The 21906-nt window shown below is 48.1% G+C and overlaps 1 protein-coding gene across 2 annotated transcripts; it reads left to right on the top strand.

Annotated features, from left to right (window-relative positions):
* The first annotated feature begins 6704 nt into the window (after window positions 1–6704).
* SV2A (synaptic vesicle glycoprotein 2A) lies at window positions 6705–20133 on the top strand. 2 transcript variants are annotated; one of them, XM_058309612.1, is made up of 14 exons: window positions 6714–6854; window positions 9134–9268; window positions 10337–11308; window positions 12530–12710; window positions 13539–13690; window positions 13813–13946; window positions 14591–14680; window positions 14914–15024; window positions 15216–15304; window positions 15931–16095; window positions 16292–16425; window positions 17257–17463; window positions 18075–18234; window positions 18619–20133. In XM_058309612.1, the coding sequence occupies exons 3-14, from the start codon at window positions 10687–10689 to the stop codon at window positions 18800–18802; spliced, it is 2229 nt and encodes a 742-aa protein (XP_058165595.1). In that variant the 5' UTR covers window positions 6714–6854; window positions 9134–9268; window positions 10337–10686; the 3' UTR covers window positions 18803–20133. The 2 variants fall into 2 exon arrangements, with proteins under 2 accessions (XP_004461690.1, XP_058165595.1); XM_004461633.3 differs by lacking the exon at window positions 9134–9268 and having other exon boundaries at window positions 6705–6854.
* The last annotated feature ends 1773 nt before the right edge of the window (window positions 20134–21906 follow it).

Below are 21906 nucleotides of genomic sequence, written 5' to 3'. Positions count from 1 at the left end.
GAGCCAGAGGGAGGCTTTGTCTGTCTTTGTCTCTGTGTCCTGTTTGCCTCCACATTAGCAATCAAATGAATTGAATCTTCAAACTGATCCTTGATCAGGACATCGATGGCTGTTACTTTTATGCTGATGATTCTCAAATCTATAGCTTGTTTTCTCATACAAACTTATGTTTGGTATTTTCAGCTGTTACCTGATATGATGATGAATTCACATCATTACAAAGTAAACTGATGCCTTTGATGAATTCCCTATTTTTCTCATTGAAACCATCACTTTCTCAGACATTCACTCTGGCAATGTCTGTGTCTTCATTCATACAATATATTTTGAATCCCACTTCTAGTTTGACTCCCCCAAACACACCTTTACCTCTTCACTGTCAGCTCTTTCAGACTCTGGTGTTCAGCATTCTCTGAATGGAGATAGTATTGCTTATATATTTAGGTACTTCAGTTTTATAGTTCTAGTTTGTTATTCACTAAACCTGAATTTTTCTCAACCATTTTCATTATCGTTCCCCTAAGGAGACATTTTTTCCTAATTGCTCTCCCCCCACCCATGACATTTTAATACCACAGATAAACTGTTTATCTGTTTCTGTACTGTGGTCCTTTGGAGGGCCACAAACCATTGTAATAGTTAAGAATTTTTTGCCTATCTCCCAAGAACTAACTTTTGCCCCCTTTTGGGGGTATCACCTCTGAGAATGCATGCACTAGACCATGGTTTTTTGTTTTTGTTTTTTAACCAGTTTTATTGATACATATTACTAAAGCATATGATTAATCCAAAGTGTACAATCAATGGTATTTGGTATAATCACAGAGTTGTGCATTCATCACTTCAATCATTATAGACCATGGGTTCTTAAGGTTTTGTGGGCCATAAAGAGCCCTTTGAGAATGTAAAAACTCTGGTTCCTACCCAAGAAAAATAGAGATATGCACATCCAATCTCCCATAAGAAAATTCCAGAAGATTAATGAATCACAATCTAAGTCCCTGCACTAAACTGAATCCCTTAACCCTCAGGTGGGAAGCAGATGTAGTTTCAAGTGATAGAATTTCTGCCTACCATGTGGGAGGACCTGGGGCCTCCTGGGGAAAAAAAGAGAGCATGCCCATATGGCAAGCCAGTGCCTGCGCGAGTGCCCGCAGGGTGAGCTGGTGAGCGTGAGTGCACGTGCAGTGAGCCAGTGCCTGCGCAAGTGAGTCACGCAGCAAGATGACAGAGACAAAGGGAGGGTCAAAGTGAAGCACAGCAGAAACCAGGAACCGAGGTGGTGCAATTGACAGGGAATCTCTCTCTGCATCAGGACTCCCCAGGATTGTAGAGGGGAAAATGAGAAGACAACACAGACAGCAAAACATCTGGGCTGGAAGGGCGGGGGGATAAATAAATAAAAAGAGCCCTCAGGGGATCTCATTCTATTAATCTGTATCTTCTGAGAGTGTTGACAGGTGCCTGGCATATACAATAATTGAAAAAAAACCACAGTAACAGCTAATATTTACTGAGTACTTACTATGTGCCAGATACTGTCCTATGTGTTTTATGTGCATTATCTCAGTAAATCCTCACAACCACCCTCTGAAGTAGGTTCCATATTACCCCCATTTTAAGATTAAAAAAACTGATGTTAAGTTACTTGACCAAGTTCATATGCTAATAAGTGGTGGATGAAGTAATTGAACCAAAACCTATCTGAACTTCAGCACCTATTATATAACACTATATTGTATTTACTGAATAAATGCTTGTTGAATGAATGAATGTCATGATTTGCTATTTATTGGCTTTTTTTTCCAGTAGCATTTTTAAAAATTTTATTATCTTATTTTTTAAAAAGATACATGGATCACACAAAATGTTACACTAAAAAATATAAAGATTCCCATATACCCCACTCCCCACACCCCATACTCCTCCCACATCAACAACTTCTTTCTTTAGTGTGGTACATTCATTTCATTTGATGAGTATATTTTGGAGAACTATAATATGGATTATAGTTTATGTTGTAGTTTACACTCTTTCCCAGGCCATTCAAGGGATTATGGCAGGATATATAGTGTCCTGCATCTGTTCCTGCAATATCATTCAGGACAACTCCAAGTCCCGAAAATGCCCCAATATCACACCTCTTTTTCTCTCTCCCTGCCTTCAGCAACTCCAGTGGCCACTGTCTCCACATCAATGATATAACTTCTTCCATTGCTAGAGTCACAATATTTTATTAACTTTCTATATAAGATATCTCCTCTCCTTAAATGGATTGTAATCTCCAAAGAATAGCAATTTTGGTGCTTTACTTGTTAGCATCTCTCACTGAAACTTAGTGGTATCTTAGAGGTGCTGTTATTGACCCTGATTTGTTCCTCTTTACCCTTCCCTCCCTCCATCCTGACAATCTCGTGCTTGGAGAGGGGGTGGTAGAGGCAGTGATGGAGTACAGGAGAGTGCCTGTTGAGGAATTGCCAATTTGATGGGTATATAGAGAAAGAAGTTACAGCAGAAAGCAGTTGCTTAACCAATTTGTGCTTTAGATTCATTATCTGTAAAAGAGCAATCATCCGATAGGGTTAACGGAAAGACTGAGTTAATGTACAGTGGTCAGAACAGTGCCGAAGTTAGGGCCAGTGCTCTAAAGACAGAAACCATTATTTCCATATACTTGTTGGTCAGCTCTGTGCCATGCTCTATTTCCCAACCCAATACAAACCGTTTGTGAAGAGCTGAGTCTGGGGGACAGAACTGAGTCTAGGCCAAAGAAAGAGGCAACCCTTAGCCAGCAATTAATTTATATTCTTTCAAGCAGATACTCTTTATTAGCACTTACATTTAGTAGGGTAAGGAGAAATTTGTTATGTGCACTGAAGGTAAATATTTTAACTTATTTGGAGTAATTTTTCAGTAAGCATTTAAGAGCATGGACACGGGATAAAGCAGTAAATATGACAGATGGTCCTTTAGAACTGACAATCTAGTAGGAGAAGACAAAAAATAAAATTTAAAAATACTTTAGGTCGGGATATGTTGTAAGGAAAAAATAAGGCAGAGTAACAGGATAGTGCAGGGGGTGTGTATGGGGGGGGCAGGGGGCTTTTTTAGATAAGGAGGTGACTTTTGAGTAGAAATGCGAATGATAAAGCAAAGATCTGGGAAAAAGGAGTGTCAAGGTCCTCTGGTGGGTCTGTGCTTGGCAAATTGGAGGCATAGCAGGGAGACCAGTGACGCTGAAACAGAGTTGAAGGCAGAGAGAATTGTGGGGAAAGGAATTGGAGAAGCAGATCACATGGGACCTTTCAGATTTTGGCAAGGAGTTTGGATTTAATTCTTAGTATAATGGGAAGCCATTGGAGGATCTGAAGCAAGGAGAGTGATAAGACCTAATTAAAACTTTCCTTAAAATGCAGAAAAAGACATGGCTCTTAAGAGGATTTTTACATATGTAAACACTTGTTAACCCGCAACCAGAGCAACGTATAGCACATTTCCAGCACACAGAAGGCTCCCTCGTGCCCCTTCACACACAATGTCCATCTCCCAAAGGTAACCACTATTTTCTCCATCGAAGATTAGTTTGCTTTTTCTCCAACTTCCTATAAGTGGAGTCAAACAGTAGATACTCTTTTTGGTCTGGCTCCTTTTCTATATTTTTTGAGATCTTTTTTTGTGTAGTTGCATAGAGTGGTAGTTCATTCTTTTTAAAAATTGCTATATGGTATTCCCTTTTATGAACATACCATGATTTGTTTATCCATGTTTAACCAACGTCTGGCTGATGTACATATGAAGTTTTTTACTATTATGAATTTTTTACTCTTATGAATAAAGCAGTTAGGAACATCCTTGTGTTTATCTTTTCTGTGCGGCATTTGCACTAATTTCTCTTGAGTGCATAGGTGGGAGAGGATTTTCTGGATCAAATCTGGTTTGTTGTTAGAAGCTCACACTGACTGCTGAGAATAAAGGGTAGTAGGGGTGCAAGATGGGAAGTAAGAAAATCAGTTAAGGGGCTGTACAGTAGCCAAGGAAGGAGATGATGGTGGCTCAGACCAGATGGCAGTGGTAGAGATGAAAAGTGGTAGACTCAGAATATATATATATATAGGTATATGTATGTGTGTGTATATAATTAATTAAAAAAATTTTTTGAGGTACTGGGACTGGGGATTGAACCTGGGGACCTTGTAAGTGGGAAGCCTAGTGCTTAACCACTGAGCCACATTGGCTCCCCTGAGTTGTACTTTTCATTTGTTTTCTTTTTGCTTGTTTTTGTTTTTAGGAGGCACCAGGAAATGAACCTGGGATCTCCCATGTGGGAAGCAGGTGCTCAACCACTTGAGTCACATCCACACACTAAATATATTTGAAAGGTAGGTCTGACAAGACATGCTGATATTTGGATGAAAGAAAGACAGGAAACAAGGATAACTTCATGGTTTGGGGCCTTAACACTTTGATGAAGAGATGAGGGAAACCTGGGTCAGAAATTTGCTTTTGGACATGGTAAGTTTGAGATGCTTACTAGATAGCCAAGTGGGGCTGTTGAATAGGCAGAGGGGGATTTTGAGTTTGGAGCTCAGAGGAAAGGTCTGGATTGGAGATAAAAAGTGGGAATCCACAGATATAAATCTGTGGGACCATCTCAGATAACAAAGGAGAGTGGAAGATGGATGGGGGAAGGGCCCAGGACTGAACCCCTAGAAACTCTACTGTTAAGTAATGGTCCCAGTGAAGGAGACTGTGAAGAAGTGGCTGGTGAGGTGCTTGCAGCAGTGACACCTGGGGAAAACAATGCAATCTTCCCTTAGAACTTAAAAAGAAAAAACATAAGCTTTCCCTGTCAGAGTATAAGATTTCTATTTTAGCCAGTAATGGATCAGTGTAGAGTATGCAAATTCACCCTTAAGAGAAGAAATGGCTCCCTGCCAGCAGGACTTGGCTATGTCCTGATTGAAAATATTAATATATTTAAATAAAGGATGTGCCAACCTAAAGAGGGTCAGCAATGAAAGCCTAGTAAAAGGAGAGTCCCTGAGGTCCACGTGGGCAAAGCCATTCCAAGTACCATCCTGGAAAGAGTGCTTTAGTCAACAGATTTAGAGTAGTCAGGGAGCATTGGCAGGGCTGCCCATTGCATGGAGATGGGGGTAGAGAATTGTAGCCAAGAAGAGTTTTCTGGATCCATTGGCATGACTCTTTATTGGGGATGGCCAGGTGCCATTAAAGATACAAAACCTCCTGTTCAATGATATCATCGTGCATTTATACATTGACATTATGATTCTGGGAGAGAATGTCCTGGACGGGCAGACATGAGTTTTCAGTCTGAGTGACAGATTTCTCAAGGTAAATTAATACTTATGTGTAAAGTATATCAAACTTATATTTCAGTAAATTGTGAGCCTTGTTGGCACAAAGGAGTATTTCCAGGATCCAGCTTTGGAGCCCAAAAAGCCTTAGCCCACATCCCTGTCAGTGGTAAATTCAACACTGCAAAGTCAACCTGTGAGATCTTTTGGGACAGAGCCTGCAGCCTGCTTTGGGTAACATATCCCAGCATTCTCCACATTTAGTAAAGCAGAATCAAACTCAATTAGATTGGAAAGGCACCTGATGCTGCATCTAGTCTAAGTACCTCATTTCCTGAATGAGGAAACTGAGGTTCAGAGAGGCAGAGGACTTGACCAAGAGCCCACAGATTGGTAGGAGTGAGAACCCAGGTTGGAATCCGAGGTCAGGGCTCTGTCTAGAATATCCTGAACCCCTGCCTGGAATTAGTGGACACATTCAAGATGTCCATTCCCAAATCACCATGTAGCCCTCATCCCTGGAGTGAGGATGGTCATCAAGTGTTACAAGTTTTATGTCTTCGATCTCTGAACCCATGTCATTGGTACAGAAGCAAAGGAAAGATGTAAGGGAAGAACTGAAACCAATTCACCTCTTTTTGCCCTGGAAATGCAAGTGTGTGTGTGTGTGTGTGTGTGTGTGTGTGTGTGTGTGTGTGTAGGGGTAGAAAAAGAAAAGGGGGAAAGGGTTTTGGGGGAGCCCCTTACTGAGTATTGGAGCACATCAGTGAAATGGGAGATGTCCAGGTGGTCAGGCCAGTAAAACCCCCTCAGCTCCAGTACTCACCTCTGCTGCCACCAACTGACTGAAGGAGGATGGGGATGTCTGCCCGCTAAATAGATAACATGGTCTGTTTCTTGAGGAAAGAGATGGCAGGGACCCAGCAGTCTCTGCCTCCGGCAGCTCGGGATAGAAATCACACCTTGTTCTTGCTTTCTTTAAAATAGCCAGGTAAACTTGGAGTCTGAGGTCTCCGAATTTGGAAGAGAGTTATAGGAAGGGAGTTTGCTGGGAGCAGCGGAGAGGGGGAAGAGAGGTGTTTTGAAGGCAACCGACCCCCTAGAAATGTGTGGGTCCTGCCATATCGGGAATGAGGAGCCAAGGAAGGGGCTGCCCCTGTCGCCACCTCCTTTTCTGGCTCCCTGCTTGTCTTGCTGACATCATTATTTCGGTCTTTCATCGTTTCCCAGGAAGTGGTCGGGAAGGGCTGGGTGTCACCTCCAGCTGCCCCTGTGACAAGCCCCTCCAAGCCCCTTCTTCGTCCCCCCCCCCCCGCGTCCTGATACCTCCCCCCTCCCCCCCGCAGCAATGGTCTCTCCCGAAGCTCAGTCGCGGGTGGGGGGGGCGGGGCCGGAGTGCGAGGCGGGGGGGGGGGGGGGGCAGGTCTGCATTGCCGCTTCCCCTGGTACCCGGAGCAGTCGCCACTGCCGCCTGAGCCCTGCGGCCGGGACCCCCGCCCTCACCCGGGACTCCCTTGCCCCGGGGACCCAGCCCAGGTGAGACCCCTCTCTGCCTCTCACCTCCACGCCACCCCCGGCAGAAGCATCCTTGCCTCGCAGCCATTTTATCCTCCGATGCTCTGCTTGCGGGGAGGGTGACCGTATCCTCTCTGGGGGTGAGGGGGGCTGGTCGTGGTTTGGGGATGGACATATATTTCCATTGCTGTGGTGTTTAGAATAGAGAGAGAGACAGCATTATGGCAAAATTAGACAGACACTTTTTGTGTGTGAAGGAAGGAGGAGGGGGTATTTTTCTCTACCCTAGCCAAGCCCCCACTACCCTTCTCAGGTGAACTGGGTGGGGGTTGCTGGGCGGAATGAGGCTCCCTCCAACTCCAACCCCCCCCACCTGAGCGTGCCTCCCGCCGCCCCGCCGGAATGAATGATAAATGACCTTGGCTGGGGCCAGAGAATGGATGCTGCCTCAGTCGGCTCGCTCGGATGCAGCGGGGTGGGGGAGCAGTGGAGGCCGGGTAGGGGAAGACGGGAAGGAAGGGGAAGGCAGAATGGAAATCCTGGGTGGGTAGAGATGGTAACAGACAGGGGTTGGGGTCGTGGGTCGCGGGGGCTGGAGGCAGTCGCCCCGCGGTGGGGGAGGGGTGTTGGGAGACGATGGGCCCTTGTCCGGCAGCAGGGCCACAGGTCGGGGAGACGCTCAGAGAAGCGATTAGGCAGTGCTAAGGGCTCTTCTCTTATGCCCCAGCAGTTGCGAGAGGGGGGGGGGGTGTCTTGGCAGATGCTGATAGAGAGGCCCCCACGATGGGCCTGAGGAGGTGTCTCTGCCTTCCTGCCTCTGCCCCTCCGTGTCCCTCCCGTCCGTTCTCACCTGACATCTTTTTTTTTTTTTTTTTTCCTGTCTCAGAACTACGGATGTTCCCATCTCCTTAACCCTGGGGCGGGATGTGTGGAGGGGAGGGACGGGCAGCCTTGGCTGTCCTGGGGTGGGGGCTGAGGCTCCACCACCCAGTCAAAATGGGGAAGGGTCTTTAGCACCTCCTCCCCCATTCTGCCACCCCCTATGGAGGTTTTGATAAGGGACACCTTCTTAATGACCTTGTCACCTGGGCTAGGGTGGGGTAGGAATCTGAGCAGCCACCAGAGTCAGGGGTTTGAGATGGGGAAACTTCTGGATTCTCATCCAGAGCTGGGTGAGTGGCCCTGGAAGGAAGAATTTGCTCCTGGGCGCATTTTCCTCATCAGGTGAAGCCAGATCAGAGTAACCCTGATCTTGTCTCCTTTAACCTCCACCTCTCCAAGTCTTGTCCCTTTCCCACTGGCTTAGCCACCTTGTGCTGCTTTTGGGGCTAAAAATAGCACCACTTCCTCACCAGTTCAAGGAATTTGTCTTCTCTGTCTCCCTCCTGACCTCCTGGGTCTCTTGGCCCTGGGGAAGCTGGCTGTTGAGCCATCATATCCTGCTGTGGCTCTAGGGGCCTTCTCTTCCCTACAGAAACCGCTCGGGGGTAATCAGTGTTAACAGACAGGGCATGGCTCCTGGTGGGGTCCATCTGCATCCTTCAAGGTTTTAGAGGAGCTCCTGGTTGGGAAAGAAGGGAAGATGAAAAGTGAGGAAAGCAGATCGCCGTGCACTGAGGGGATTCCACAGTTTCCTCTCTTGCATGGGGGGATGCTTCGGGCCCTGAACCATGAAGAAAAGAAGGTGACATAGGGGTCACTGCTTCTGGTCACCGTGGTCCACTGCCCTCATCTGTGCTGAGGGGCAAAGCTCTGCAAGCTCTGCTTGCCTGTGCCATAGCATTCATGACTTGCCCCCTCTGCCAGGGCTGTGTGTGTGTACGTGCGTGACACATTTAATGAAGGCCCTGGATGGGTGGGAGCAGGAGGAAGGGTATTTTTAGGGGAATGATCTCTGATTAGAATCTAGTCCTGCTTCCTCTGCCTCTACGAAGGAAGAAGGGGGTTTTCCTATGCTCCCCTCTGGAAGACGTTTTTCTTTGAGGGAAGGCCCAAGGTCCCCTTCATTCTATATCAGCCTCCTACGCAATGTGCTATTTGTAGACTCCTTTTTCCCTGGCTCCTAGAGGGGGTAGTTAGAAAGGATTAAAGGGGATTAAGAAGGGAGGCCTTGGAGGAATGAGGTGCGATTCCAGACCGTAGACCCTCATGTTGGCATCATAGGAGTCTGATCAGTCATTTCAACTCCCACTCTCACCAGTGAAAGGGAGCCCGTTTATGGAGTCATGAAGGAAGGGGACAGCAGTCAGTCATCGTCTCGTTTTTAGTTTTTGATCTGCCCTCTTCTCCATTCTAATCAGGTCCCAGGTCTCCTTTTTTGGGCCTTCCCTTGTTTGTCAGGAGGGAGATAATGCGGACCCAGCTGCTGGCCTTGGTTTGAACAGAGGAGTCTTGGGACTCTATGTTTTGGGAGGATACTGGGTAATAGCATCCAGGTAGGACCCCTTGCTTGTGTTTCCTTTTCCATCTCACAATCTAATAGGAAGGAAGGAAACTGACATTTCTACACCTTCTACAGGGATATTAAATACTCAAATTGATTCTGAGAAATAGGGATTATTATCCCCAATAAGGACACTAGGGCTTAAGGAGGTTAATTAACCTTTCCAAGATCAGTTAATAAGTGGCAGAGCTGGGATTTCCACGTAGGTCATCTAGGTGTTGTGTGTTGTGCGCTGAATTAAGCTTTCTTCTTGCTAGTATACCTTTCTGCTATTCATCCGAAAGATCATCCAGAGATGACTTTTGGTTTTGGACCTTATGATGGAATATAGGGCATCTCACTATGTTACTCTCACCACAGAGAGTATGAACTAATATTTATGGATCATGTTTTCTGTGCCAGTCACTATGAATGCATTATCTCGTTTAATCCTTACAGTCCCCTTTTTAGTAAGGGGAAACTGAAGTTTGGAGGTTCAGAACATGCCCATAGTCATTCAGCTAGTAAGTGCTAAACCAGGTAGTCAAATCTAAACTGACCCTGGAAGCTGAAGCTGAGTTATGCTGGGATTGAAAACCCCTTCTTGTGGGGCCCATAAACATGAAATCTGATGGACTAAAGTCAATAGGTTGGAAGATTTGGTCCTCTTTCTACACATTCTTCCCAAGCTCTACCCCAAATAAGGAATCCAGACCAGAAGAGAGTAGGAAATCCTGATTTCTCACATTTCCTGTTTTGTTCTTTGCAGGCTGGGATAAAGCAAGGGGTCTGCACTCGATGTTGGGTGGGAGATCAGTACAAGGGGTCTGGGTTGGTAGACTACCACTTCTGAGGCGATCCCACGGTTCGGGAGTCCAAGGTCAAAGGAAGGGGACTTATACTTGAATAAAACAGCGGGTCCAGATAGCCATCCCTTTTCAGTAAGTGGGGACCTGAAGTAAGGAGTCCATATCCACACCACATGATCCGGGTGGGGCTCAGGCTTGGGAGGGGGCTCTAGACTGGCCATCTTTACCTTCTTAGGCTCCACAACTTTTTTCTCCCTTTTATTTTCTTCTAGGTCTCCAGAGGCTCGTGGAAGAGAAGCGGGTGGCCCTTCCTGAGTTATCCTGGCTCTCCAGCTTAGCCCCACCAACCTGGCTCCCCCTCCTCTTCCCGTTCCCCCATAACCCCTCTCCTTTCCCCATCTACCCAAGTGGACTAGGTGTAGGCCAAAACTCCTCCTTTTTCCTCCTAGGCACTCACTGACCAGGTCCTATTTCCTCTTTTCTATGCCCAAAGATACTTCAACATACTTGATCTATGTAGCCAGGGGAAAGGGTCTTCTTGATCCCACAAGTCCTTGAGTTCTTGAGCAAAACACCAAATAAGGAGCACGGAGATCTGGTAAAGTGTCCCCAAATCCCCATCATGGAAGAAGGCTTCCGAGACCGGGCAGCTTTCATCCGTGGGGCCAAAGACATTGCCAAGGAAGTCAAGAAACATGCAGCCAAGAAGGTGGTAAAGGGCCTGGACAGAGTCCAGGACGAATATTCCCGCAGATCCTACTCCCGTTTTGAGGAGGAGGAGGAGGATGACGATTTCCCTGCCCCCGCTGATGGCTATTACCGTGGGGAAGGGGCTCAGGATGAGGAGGAAGGTGGTGCATCCAGTGATGCCACCGAGGGCCACGACGAGGAGGACGAAATCTACGAGGGGGAATATCAGGGCATCCCCCGGGCAGAGTCTGGGGGCAAAGGCGAGAGGATGGCCGATGGGGCAACCCTGGCTGGAGTGAGAGGAGGCTTGGGAGAGGGGGAGGGTCCCCCCGGAGGCAGAGGGGAGGCCCAGCTGCGGAAAGAGCGGGAAGAACTGGCCCAGCAGTATGAGGCCATCCTTCGGGAATGTGGCCACGGCCGCTTCCAGTGGACACTCTATTTCGTGCTTGGTTTGGCGCTGATGGCTGATGGTGTCGAGGTCTTTGTGGTTGGCTTCGTGCTGCCCAGCGCCGAGAAGGACATGTGCCTGTCTGACTCCAACAAGGGCATGCTGGGTGAGACATACTGGGGGGTTCCAGCCCTGTCCTGCCCCAAATTCTGGAAACACCCTTTCCTGAGAAGTGCTTCTGTCCTCACTACTGGGCTCCTTAGAACCCTGCTCCCAAGATGTCCTCAGAAGGCTCAGGGTTTCCCCCGACACTCTCGCCTCACATACCCCCTCCTATTGGCATTGGGGCACAATGATGTGAAAGAAGGTGGAGGGCAACTGGGTTAGGGCTTAGGCTAGTGGTTGGGTGGTAGTTTTTTTTCGATCTGCAGGAGGTGGCATGGGCCACCATTTAATGTTTCTTCTTAGCCATCCCTTTTGATTTCCCTGGTTGGGCAAACAAGAGGTCAATATCCCAACTCCCTGACCTAAATGGGGAGGGTAATTTTGGTGGAGGAAGGGGAGGAATCCTGGGCCTTCAGTCAGAGAAGCTGCAGACACTTGTTTTCACTCTAGCCTTGGGAGGGCTCAAGGACTAGGGAGTGGTCTCTGATGGTGCTTTTTGATGAGGACCCTGAAGGAGGAACCCCCCTAGACACAGTAAGGATATAGGCCTTGTTCTGCCACCAAGTTATCATGGAATCTTGGACAGGTCCCTTTTCTCTGGGACTTGGCTTGCACAAGAGTAAAATGGAGAGCTTGGAATAGATGATCTCTAAGATCACCTCCAACTCTGATTTTATGAAGGAAGTAAGAAATGGAGTTTGATGACCAGAAGTATTGGGACCAGAAAGAATAAAGGATGGATTTTGTGGGGTACTTACTGACAGCCTGAGGAGGAATGGGGATTGAAACCCATTCTCCAAAGAACATAAGAGAGACTTCCTTCTGCTTTGGGGGCATCAAGAGAGGACCCTAGGAGGGTCTGGGGCTTTAGGCAGAGCCACTCCTTATTCCAGGTGAACCAGGGATGGGAGTGTCATGTGTGTGTATGTGTGACAGAGAGAGACAGAGAGACCAGCAGAAAGAGGAGGTGTTTGGGTTCTGGGGTTCTCTTATATCTATATTCCCGCCTTTGAACCCCTGGCTTGCAGAGATGGCCTTTCATCTTTGATCACACAATCCAACCACTCTTACTTGCTCTCATCTCTGGGTAGACTTAGCTTCTCAATGACCCTTCATATTTTGGATCCAGTCTGCTGCAGTTTCAGCTCATTTAATTGCTCCGCAGTGGGGAGAATTGAGGTATGTCCGCTCATGTCCCTTCTGCCTGTTTTCCTCCTTCCAGGCCTCATTGTCTATCTGGGCATGATGGTGGGAGCCTTCCTCTGGGGGGGTCTGGCTGACCGGCTGGGTCGGAGACAGTGTCTGCTCATCTCACTCTCAGTCAACAGTGTCTTCGCCTTTTTCTCATCTTTCGTCCAAGGTTATGGCACTTTCCTCTTCTGCCGCCTTCTTTCCGGGGTTGGGTAAGTGTCTACCTCCTAAGCCTCTTGAGGGCAAGGCTGTGTCTTGGTCACTGTTATATCTCTAGGGCCCAGCATAGGACCAGGCACACCAGATGCACTTCAAATATGTGTGAATTGAATGAATGAATTTCTTCCTTCCCCACCTGCCATCTTTGAGTCAACCTCCCCCTGTCCAAAACCTGTCTTGAATGCCATTCCATCTCTTGTTCCTGCCTGAGTCCCTCAACCCATCCTCTAGTTCCATTTCTGAGCCTACCATCAGGCAGAGGCCTAGTGTGTCTCAGCCTCACCCCTGGCCTGCTATGGACCCTAGAGTTGCCCCTCTCCAGAGTCTACATGTTGTTTACATTCAATAACAAACATTCTAGTACCCCATCTGCCAGAACTCTGAAGCCTTGACCCACCCCCCACCCCCATATTTCCTCAACCTGCAAACACTCGCTCAGCTCTGCCTTGTCTTTAGGCTCTGTTCTGGGCCTGTTCCCATTTTACCCACCCTAAGCTTCCTTTTGGCTCATCTTTTTCCTCTGGGGATTTTTCCTCTTTTCTGTATTGATCTTTCCTCCCTTCCAACTCTGTAATCATCTTCAAGATTAATGTTTGTTCCTTCCTTTTCCCTGAGACCCGTCATCTGTATCTCGTGGTCCCAAGGTTGGGTGCTTGATAGCTGGTGGTAAGGAGAGAGGAAGCTTACCAGGCATTATATATGAGAAGGAGTCTTTTTAAAAAGTTCTGGAATATGGAAGGGACATGGGGATCCAGAGCACTGGGCCTGGGGATCAGGAATATGGCCATTTCCTAATGCTGAGTTCTTGCAATGCCCTCCAGGATTGGAGGGTCCATCCCCATTGTTTTCTCCTATTTCTCGGAGTTTCTGGCCCAGGAGAAACGTGGGGAGCATTTGAGCTGGCTCTGCATGTTCTGGATGATTGGTGGAGTGTACGCAGCGGCAATGGCCTGGGCCATCATCCCCCACTATGGTGAGCAGCCCCTAGGGACTCCACCCCAGTCCCTCTCTCCTCCCTCCTCTCCTGTGCTCACTGTGATGGGAACCCCCAGCCTCTGGTCTCTCTGCTGATGGATGTCACTCTGTCTCTGCCAGGGTGGAGTTTTCAAATGGGTTCTGCTTACCAGTTCCACAGCTGGAGGGTCTTTGTCCTCGTCTGTGCCTTTCCTTCCGTGTTTGCCATTGGGGCTCTGACCACGCAGCCTGAGAGCCCTCGCTTCTTCCTGGAGGTGAATGGCATGGAACTGGGGCCAGGGAAGGGGATGGACAGCAAAGGCTCCTGGTTTCAAACACCCACTGTAGGACTTGGTTTGATCCTGTGTAGCTGTACTTCTTTCTCATGGGCTTCTTACCCTGGGGACTTTATCTTGCTTCCTTTGTCTCATAATTTACCTCCGGGGGGATTCTGGGATTAGAGAAAAGGGGACCTGCTCAACGATGGGTGGCTTGAGATTTTGTAGGCAGAGGCCCTGGCCCCTACTTTCCAGCTCAAGAGAAGTTCCCACCCCCCTACTCCTTTCCCCTTCAACTATAGCTTGGTCCAGCAGGGTTAGGATGCTGCCCTTCCCCTTTGACTACGTATTTGCCCATCATTTTCTTTCTCTCTCCATTGCACAAGGGGACCCTAAGACCTGGGCTTGTATTTGTTCCCTGGACTTCCCTCTCTTGCTCAAGTCTGACTCTGTCTTGCTGTTCCTGAGCTAGGGAGTGTGTAATGCATGTGCTTATAGGTCAGGGGTTGGTGGTGGAGTTGGGGAGGGGTGTGTGTGGAGATTTTTTTGTGTGACTTTAGAGGCCAGGTTGGGGGAGGGTGTCCACAATGCTGGGTGGGGGAGGAACTAACCTGAATGTGGGCTTGTGCCTGTGACTCTAGAATGGGAAGCATGATGAGGCCTGGATGGTGCTGAAGCAGGTTCATGACACCAACATGCGAGCCAAGGGGCATCCTGAGCGAGTGTTCTCAGTAAGTCCCAGCAGCCGTCCCCACTCAAATCTCTAAGCCCTGCAACCCCTGCCCGCCCCCCTCCCAGGCCCTCTCCAGATAATCTCCACCCACCCACCCAATCTTACTAGACATTTCAGACCACACTCTACCTCAGCTACCTCCCATTTTGATAACTGCAGGGGAAACTGAGGCACCTGGAAGGGTTGAGAAATATAGACTGTGTGAGTGATGGTTTTTTCTCTTGGTCCCAGGTAACCCACATTAAGACAATTCATCAGGAGGATGAGTTGATTGAGATCCAGTCAGACACAGGGACCTGGTACCAGCGCTGGGGGGTCCGAGCGTTGAGCCTGGGGGGGCAGGTAATGGAGGATGGGATGGTGGAGAGAATGGAGTTGGGGAGGTAGAGAGGAGGGTAAGGTTTGAGCTGGCAGGTTGGGGTGAGAAGGGGTGATGGTTGAACTGAAGGAAGGGGATAGGGCAGAAAAGTGAGGGTCTGTGGGAGTTGGAAGGAAGTACAGCCACCATCTAATTTTTTTTTTGTCCCACATAGGTTTGGGGGAATTTCCTGTCCTGTTTTGGTCCAGAATATCGGCGGATCACCCTGATGATGATGGGTGTGTGGTTCACCATGTCATTCAGGTGAGGGTGTGGTGGTGTGTGGGCCAGGAGAGAGGTGGAGACAATGGGAACAAAGAGGACAGGCCGTCCATGAAATGAGGGGAGGGGCTGCTCGTATCTCCTCTGATCCTATCCTGCTTCATTCATTCATTCACTCATTCATTCATTCTATTCAACAAACTTGTATTACAGGCTTACTTATATTAAGTGTCTATTCTATGCCAGGTACTATGCTGGCATGAAACAGATGTGGCCCCAGTCCCTATGGAGGTTATATTCCGGTCAAGGAGTTAGACAAAACTAGCTATGAAGCAGTGTGATGAGCACCACGGTGGGGAAAGTATAAAGTGCTATGGGAGCACTTGGCAGGTAGGGACTGAAGTCCAAAAGGATAAATGGGAATTAAACAGACCAAGCAGTGAATGGGAAGAGTGTTTCAGGAAGAGAGAAGAGTGAATGTCTGAGAGATAGGAAAGAGTATGGTGGACGGTTTAGAAGATTCTGAAGTCCACCTGAACCACAGAATGGTGAGATGAGGCTGGAGAACTGAGCAAGATCATGCTATGAGCTGACTCCTCCATTTCCCCCTCATTCTGTACTGCCTGGTTCTATCCCTGGTCCTGATTCCATTGCGCTTGACTCCTCAGCTACTATGGCCTGACCGTCTGGTTTCCCGACATGATCCGCCATCTCCAGGCAGTGGATTATGCAGCCCGCACCAAAGTCTTCCCCGGGGAGCGTGTAGAGCATGTGACTTTTAACTTCACACTGGAGAATCAGATCCATCGAGGGGGGCAGTACTTCAATGACAAGTATGTAGGGTCGTTTAATCTCCACTCCTCCCCTGTCTCCTCTACCCCTTGTCTCTTTTATGAGTCTGGGGATCTGAGATCAAGCTTTTGGGGGCAAATACCTGTGCTGCAGCTTCATCACTTTGCTAAGGGAGTGAGTGTTGAAGGAGGGTATGAGGACAAGGGAGAACTGTCTCTCATCATCCTGGCCTTATAGGTTCATTGGGTTGCGTCTGAAGTCAGTATCCTTTGAGGATTCCCTATTTGAGGAGTGTTATTTCGAGGATGTCACATCCAGCAACACGTTTTTCCGGAACTGCACGTTTATCAACACCGTGTTCTATAACACTGGTAAGGTGGGGTGGCTGGTGGGTGTCAGGCAAAAGGGCTGGGTGGCTCTTGAGGAGGAGGAAAAGAATCTTCCTCATTCACTAGCTCAGAGTTCTCAACCTGAGATCTCTGGACCTCTGGATGAAGGTGGTTTGAGACCTATTAGTTATCACCAGTAATTCTGAAAATTTAATGATAATTGAACATTTTCCTGAGATAGAACATCTGACAAAAACATCAAGCTTCTTTGCCTTCTGGCTAGAACGATAACTCGGTATGCTAATCTTAACTTTTGAAAAGAGCAAAACCATTTAGACCAGGGTCCTTGGGAAAAAGAAAAAACAATAAAAGGGATATTTGGTGGGGAAAAGGTCGGGAATCATTGCATTAATCCATTTCTTTACAGTGATTCTCAAACTAGATGTACATGAAATATTGGTTTTATGAGCTAGACTGAGGTTTCCCATCTTCTAAAAGGAGTTCTGGAAGAGCTTTTCCCACCTTACAGGAAGAAACAGTAGATAGGACTTTTTATTTTTAATATTTTTCTCACAATTATTTTCCTAAACTTATGGCACCTGCTACTGTTTGTAGTCTGCTAGGTGGACAAAAGGGATGAATAAGAAGCAAAGACTATTAATAGGAAAACTTGGAAACAACCAGTCACATGGCTTCACGTGATAGACTTTGGTCATTTTCTGCTGTAGAGATTCCTAGTTTCCTTGGTGATATTGTTTGATGTTTAGTAATGAGTGTCCTGAACAATTCTGAGAGCCCCTCTGCTACACCCTACTGAGGGTAGCAGCCTCCTTCTCACCTTCTGCTCTGCCTGTCCTGGCCTCCACCCCCTAGATCTGTTTCAGTACAAGTTTGTGAACAGCCGTCTGGTGAACAGTACATTCCTGCACAACAAGGAGGGCTGCCCATTGGATGTGACAGGGACGGGCGAAGGTGCCTACATGGTGTACTTTGTCAGCTTCTTGGGGACACTGGCTGTACTCCCTGGGAATATTGTGTCTGCCCTGCTCATGGACAAGATTGGCAGGCTCCGCATGCTTGGTAAGGGGGAAGAGGCTGGTAGTGCTGCGACCAAACTGACTGGGGCGGGGGCTAATAATGGGGGAGGCTGTCAGCAGGCTTCTCCCCTTGGGCCGTGGAAGAGCTTGAGTAGAGATGGTTCTGTCTCTCACGTCTTCTCTTCAGCAGGTGGCTGGCTGCACGGTAGGGTAGGGCCTGGCACAGAAGCTCCTCTGGTGGGTAAAGGAGGCAGGCAGAATAGCAAGTGGTAAGGGCACAGGCTTTGATGTCCTTGGTTTTAAATCTCAGCTTCACCACTTACTAGTCGACCATGAGCAAGTTACTTAACCTCTATGAGCCGCAGTTGTCTTATGTGCAAAATGGAGATTGCATTCCCTCCCTCATAGGGCTGATGTGTTAAATCAGTGCATGTAAAGCATCGAGTTGCTTGGCGTGTAGTTGACATTGAATAAATGACGTTACTGGTGTTACTAATGAAAGTACAATTATAAAGGAGGGGGGATGAGGCACCTTTTGGGTGCCTTGGGGAAGAGTCTAATGCTGGGCTGCTCTGAGCTAGCCGACAGGCCTGGCTAGCTTGTGGATGGGCTTCACCGTGGCTGGACTCAAGCTGCTCTCTCGTCTCTGCCCAGCGGGCTCCAGCGTGATGTCCTGCGTCTCCTGCTTCTTCCTGTCATTCGGGAACAGCGAGTCAGCCATGATCGCTCTGCTCTGCCTTTTTGGGGGAGTCAGCATTGCATCCTGGAATGCACTGGATGTGCTGACTGTCGAACTCTACCCCTCGGACAAGAGGTAGTTGGGAGAGTGGGGGGCAGGGCGGCGGGTTTAGTGGCTAGAGGTCAGGAGAGGAGGAAGGTAAGGGAGGGGGCTGAATGGGAGGAGCATCCTTGGGAGCAAGAGGATATACATTTTCATTGACTCCCCTCTCTAAAAGCTGTGGTTTTTGTATTCACTCTTTGAAGTCTTAACTATTAACCTCAATTTTTTGTCTCCTTTCTCTGCTTCCCAATTTATTTCTATTCTCTGGTCTCTCCATCCTTCCCTCTCCCTTTCGAACATTATCTGCCCACTATGCTTCTGACCACAAACTCTCCTGTGCCTCTTCCTGCGTCCCTTTGGCCCTGACCTCCTTTCCGGGCTGGCCCCTCTGTGCTGCGCTGGGGAACTCCTGAGCAGGACCACAGCCTTCGGCTTCCTGAACGCCCTCTGCAAGCTGGCAGCTGTGCTGGGGATCAGCATCTTCACGTCCTTTGTGGGAATCACCAAGGCTGCCCCCATCCTCTTTGCCTCCGCTGCCCTCGCCCTCGGCAGTTCTCTTGCTCTGAAGCTGCCTGAAACCCGGGGACAGGTGCTGCAATGAGGGGCCTCTGGGGCTTCGGGAATGGCAGGCACACTGTGAGACCAACAGCTTTTTCTTCCCCCTCCCTGCCCTGCCCTGCCAGGCCCCCCGAGCCTTCACCACCCACTCCCCAGTCCTTTGTTTGGTGTCTTAGCTGTGTGCGTGTGCATGTGTGTGTGACCCCCGTGGGCAGGGACTACAGGGAAGGCTCCTTCACCCCACTTTTGGGCTGAAGATCTTCTCTCCACCTCCTACTGACCCAGACTTTGCACAAGAGAAGGCTCGGCCCCCCCTTCTCCCCAGGTGTTAGTGAGGGCCCTTGCTCTTCCCTGCTCCAGGGGCTCCAGAAAAGGCTTCCTGCCTCCCCCTCATTCCCTCTGCTTAGGCCCTGGTGAAACTACAGGGCATGTGGTTATGCTGGGGGCTGGGGCTTGGGTGCAGACCATGGACCAAAAGAAATGCGGAGTCGGAAGGGCCACAGGTGCCCTCTCACACCTCCCATTGGATGCTGGGGGAGCAGCAATAAACCTCAGCCCCTAGCCTCCACTTTCCCTTCACTTTGGGCTTTGGTGCCAGGTTTTTTTTTTTTTTTTTTAAAGCCCGAATTTTATGACGTTAGCTTTCTGATTCTTATTTATTTATATATTAAGTTCTGAGGCAGCTCAGCAGGACTATGTGTGTGAATGCGTATGTACACTTATGTATGTGTGTGTGTGCTGTGGGGGAGGGAGTATCACGCTACTGTCCTAAAATATAAGCCAAGGTTAATTTTAACGGACACACACACAACCCTGCCTCCCTAAGTATCCCCCTTACTCGTGTTTCTGTGTTGGGACCTGGGAGGGACAAGCCTAAGCCAGGCTGGGGTAAGAGTCCCACAGTCTGGGGAGAGCTGAGGGCACCAGACAAGGTCCACCTCTTCCCCACCTCTCAAGAAGCACAGGCCTCCTCTGGAGTGAGAGTCTCCACCCACTATAGCACAGACGGGAACAGCACAGCTGCCCTCCCACACCCTAACCTGTCCCCTCACAGTCAGGTGAGCTGGGGAGGAAAAGAAACCAGGCATCTGGTCAAACCAGCAGATCCAAAAGCACAAGGAGCTGGGGCAGGGGCAGGAAGTGGGGGCAGTGAGGGACCTCAAATGCAGGGACCAGAAGTCTTTTCCTCACCCTTCCACATGACAGCGCCTGTAGGTTAAGCTGCCCCTGTCCTACCCTACTCTGTGTGGCTGCTTTCTCTGGTGCCCCCCCGCCCCCCACTGTAGCTGTGACATGTGGTAGTTTTTAGCCGTTTGTAAAATGTTAAGGAAAAAAAATTTAAAGGAAAAAAGTGAAAACAACAAAAAAAGAAAATCCAAATTCACCCTCCTCATGCTGCGTCCAGTGCCCCCACCCTGTGGTCACTCCCCCATTTTGTAACACTGAACCAGGTGACGACTGTTTAACTCTTTGGTGTCTGTGCTCAAAGGACTGCCTTCTCCTCCAGTGCCCGGTGTACGAGTGTGTGCCTCTTTCCTCTCCCTTCACTTGCTGGACGCAGCCCTCTGCCCTGCACTCCTGGGAGGGACTCATCCATCTCCCTTGCTCTCCTGGGGAGCCCTAAACCCAACTCTGTTGATGTGAAAAATGAAATGAAAAATAATGAATTAAAAGGAAACAAATCCTTATAACCCAAAATGGCTATGTCTACTTCTTTGCCTCTCTACCCACAGCCAACTCTGTTCAGCCTCCTGATAGTCCTGCTAGGTTTAAGATGCTGAGATGGAAAAACAACTCCTCTCTCTCCAAACTGAAGTCCAGAACGACATGATGCACCATATTCATGTCCCAAATTGGCCTCTTTACTCTGACCTTTCTATCTACAAAGGAAGGTCCCTGAAGTCTTCCAGATTTGAAAATTTGGAGTAATGTTTAAGAATATCACCACTTTGCTCCAAATCTGGTATACCTTCTAAAAATGTAGATTCCAGACCCTTTGCTAGGCTTATGAAATCATAATCACACTCCCACCCCAACCCCGGGAAGGAAAGGGGACCTAGAACCAACATTTTAAACAATCCCAGTGAGGACATCTGAAACCACTCCTGGAGGTAACCTTGACTTTTCCTCTACTCCATTTCTGTTCTAATGCAGCCAGCTGATTTCTTGGTAGCTTGTCAATCAACTTCCTTTCCATTCCCGCAGCTGATCCCTAAGCCCAGGCTCCACCCTTTCACTCTTGGTTGATTTCTGTGCCACCAATCTTTCCCACACCAACCCACTTTACACATCTCTCCCAGTTAATTTGCAACTTGGCATGCCCCTCCTCAAAAATTTTCAATGACTTCCCGCTGCCCAGCTGGATGAAGTCTAAACTCTAGCGACAAATGGTCAACATGTATGTTAACCAAGAATTTTTCTCTAGTATCTAAATTCTATTTCCACATTGAGATCATCAGAAAGTTGCTTATGTAGACATTACTTGAGCACCCTTTAGTATAATGATTTAACATTTGTGTGGCACTATGAGCTAATTTATGAACTCCCAAAAAGATGATTATGTTTGTAAACTGGACTGTTTTCTCTGGGTGTGATCCCCTTTGACTGTATTAGATTCAGCTAAGATGTTTTTGATTAAATTATGTTAAAATTAGGGTGTAGGAGGGTGTAACTGAAGGTTAAGTCCCTGCCCCTTTGGTGGGCTATAAATGGACATTCACTCAAGACAACACACAGGAAGAGAGACCTCCATAGACACAGCAGAGGAAAGAACTGTGATCCTGTGGCCCCAGGAAATGAGATGAGCCATTTGCCCTAAGTAAGCCTATAGCTGAAAGGAAGGGTGAATCCTCGCAGAGATGACTCACCATCTTGCTTCAACAGGTGGCAACGGACTTGGGTGAGAAAGTACCTCTTACTGTACCCTTTATAAAAGCTAACACATTTCTGGTACTTTGCATTAGGACCCCTTTGGCTGACTAATACAATTTGGAAAGCTGATAAGAGAAAGGGCTACAAAAAGTCTTCCCACCTTCTAATGTATTTTTAAGTTCTGTCTTCTCACTGCTTTAGTGTGTGTTTTTTTTTAAAGGTGCTTATTGTAAACAAATGCAAACCCTTTTTGAAAATGGACAGGCTATTAAAAAG

The sequence above is a fragment of the Dasypus novemcinctus genome, chromosome 13, assembly GCF_030445035.2.
Source record: "Dasypus novemcinctus isolate mDasNov1 chromosome 13, mDasNov1.1.hap2, whole genome shotgun sequence".
NCBI classification, from domain to species: Eukaryota; Metazoa; Chordata; class Mammalia; order Cingulata; family Dasypodidae; genus Dasypus; species Dasypus novemcinctus.
This window is presented reverse-complemented; position numbering and strand designations above follow the sequence as displayed.

Excerpts from the sequence above, each read along its gene's own strand:
- SV2A (XM_004461633.3), top strand. The coding sequence starts at position 10,687 with ATGGAAGAAGGCTTCCGAGACCGGGCAGCTTTCATCCGTGGGGCCAAA. Across the intron at positions 12,711-13,538 it reads CGCCTTCTTTCCGGGGTTGG|GATTGGAGGGTCCATCCCCA; the intron begins GTAAGTGTCTAC and ends AATGCCCTCCAG. Across the intron at positions 13,947-14,590 it reads GCCCTCGCTTCTTCCTGGAG|AATGGGAAGCATGATGAGGC; the intron begins GTGAATGGCATG and ends CTGTGACTCTAG.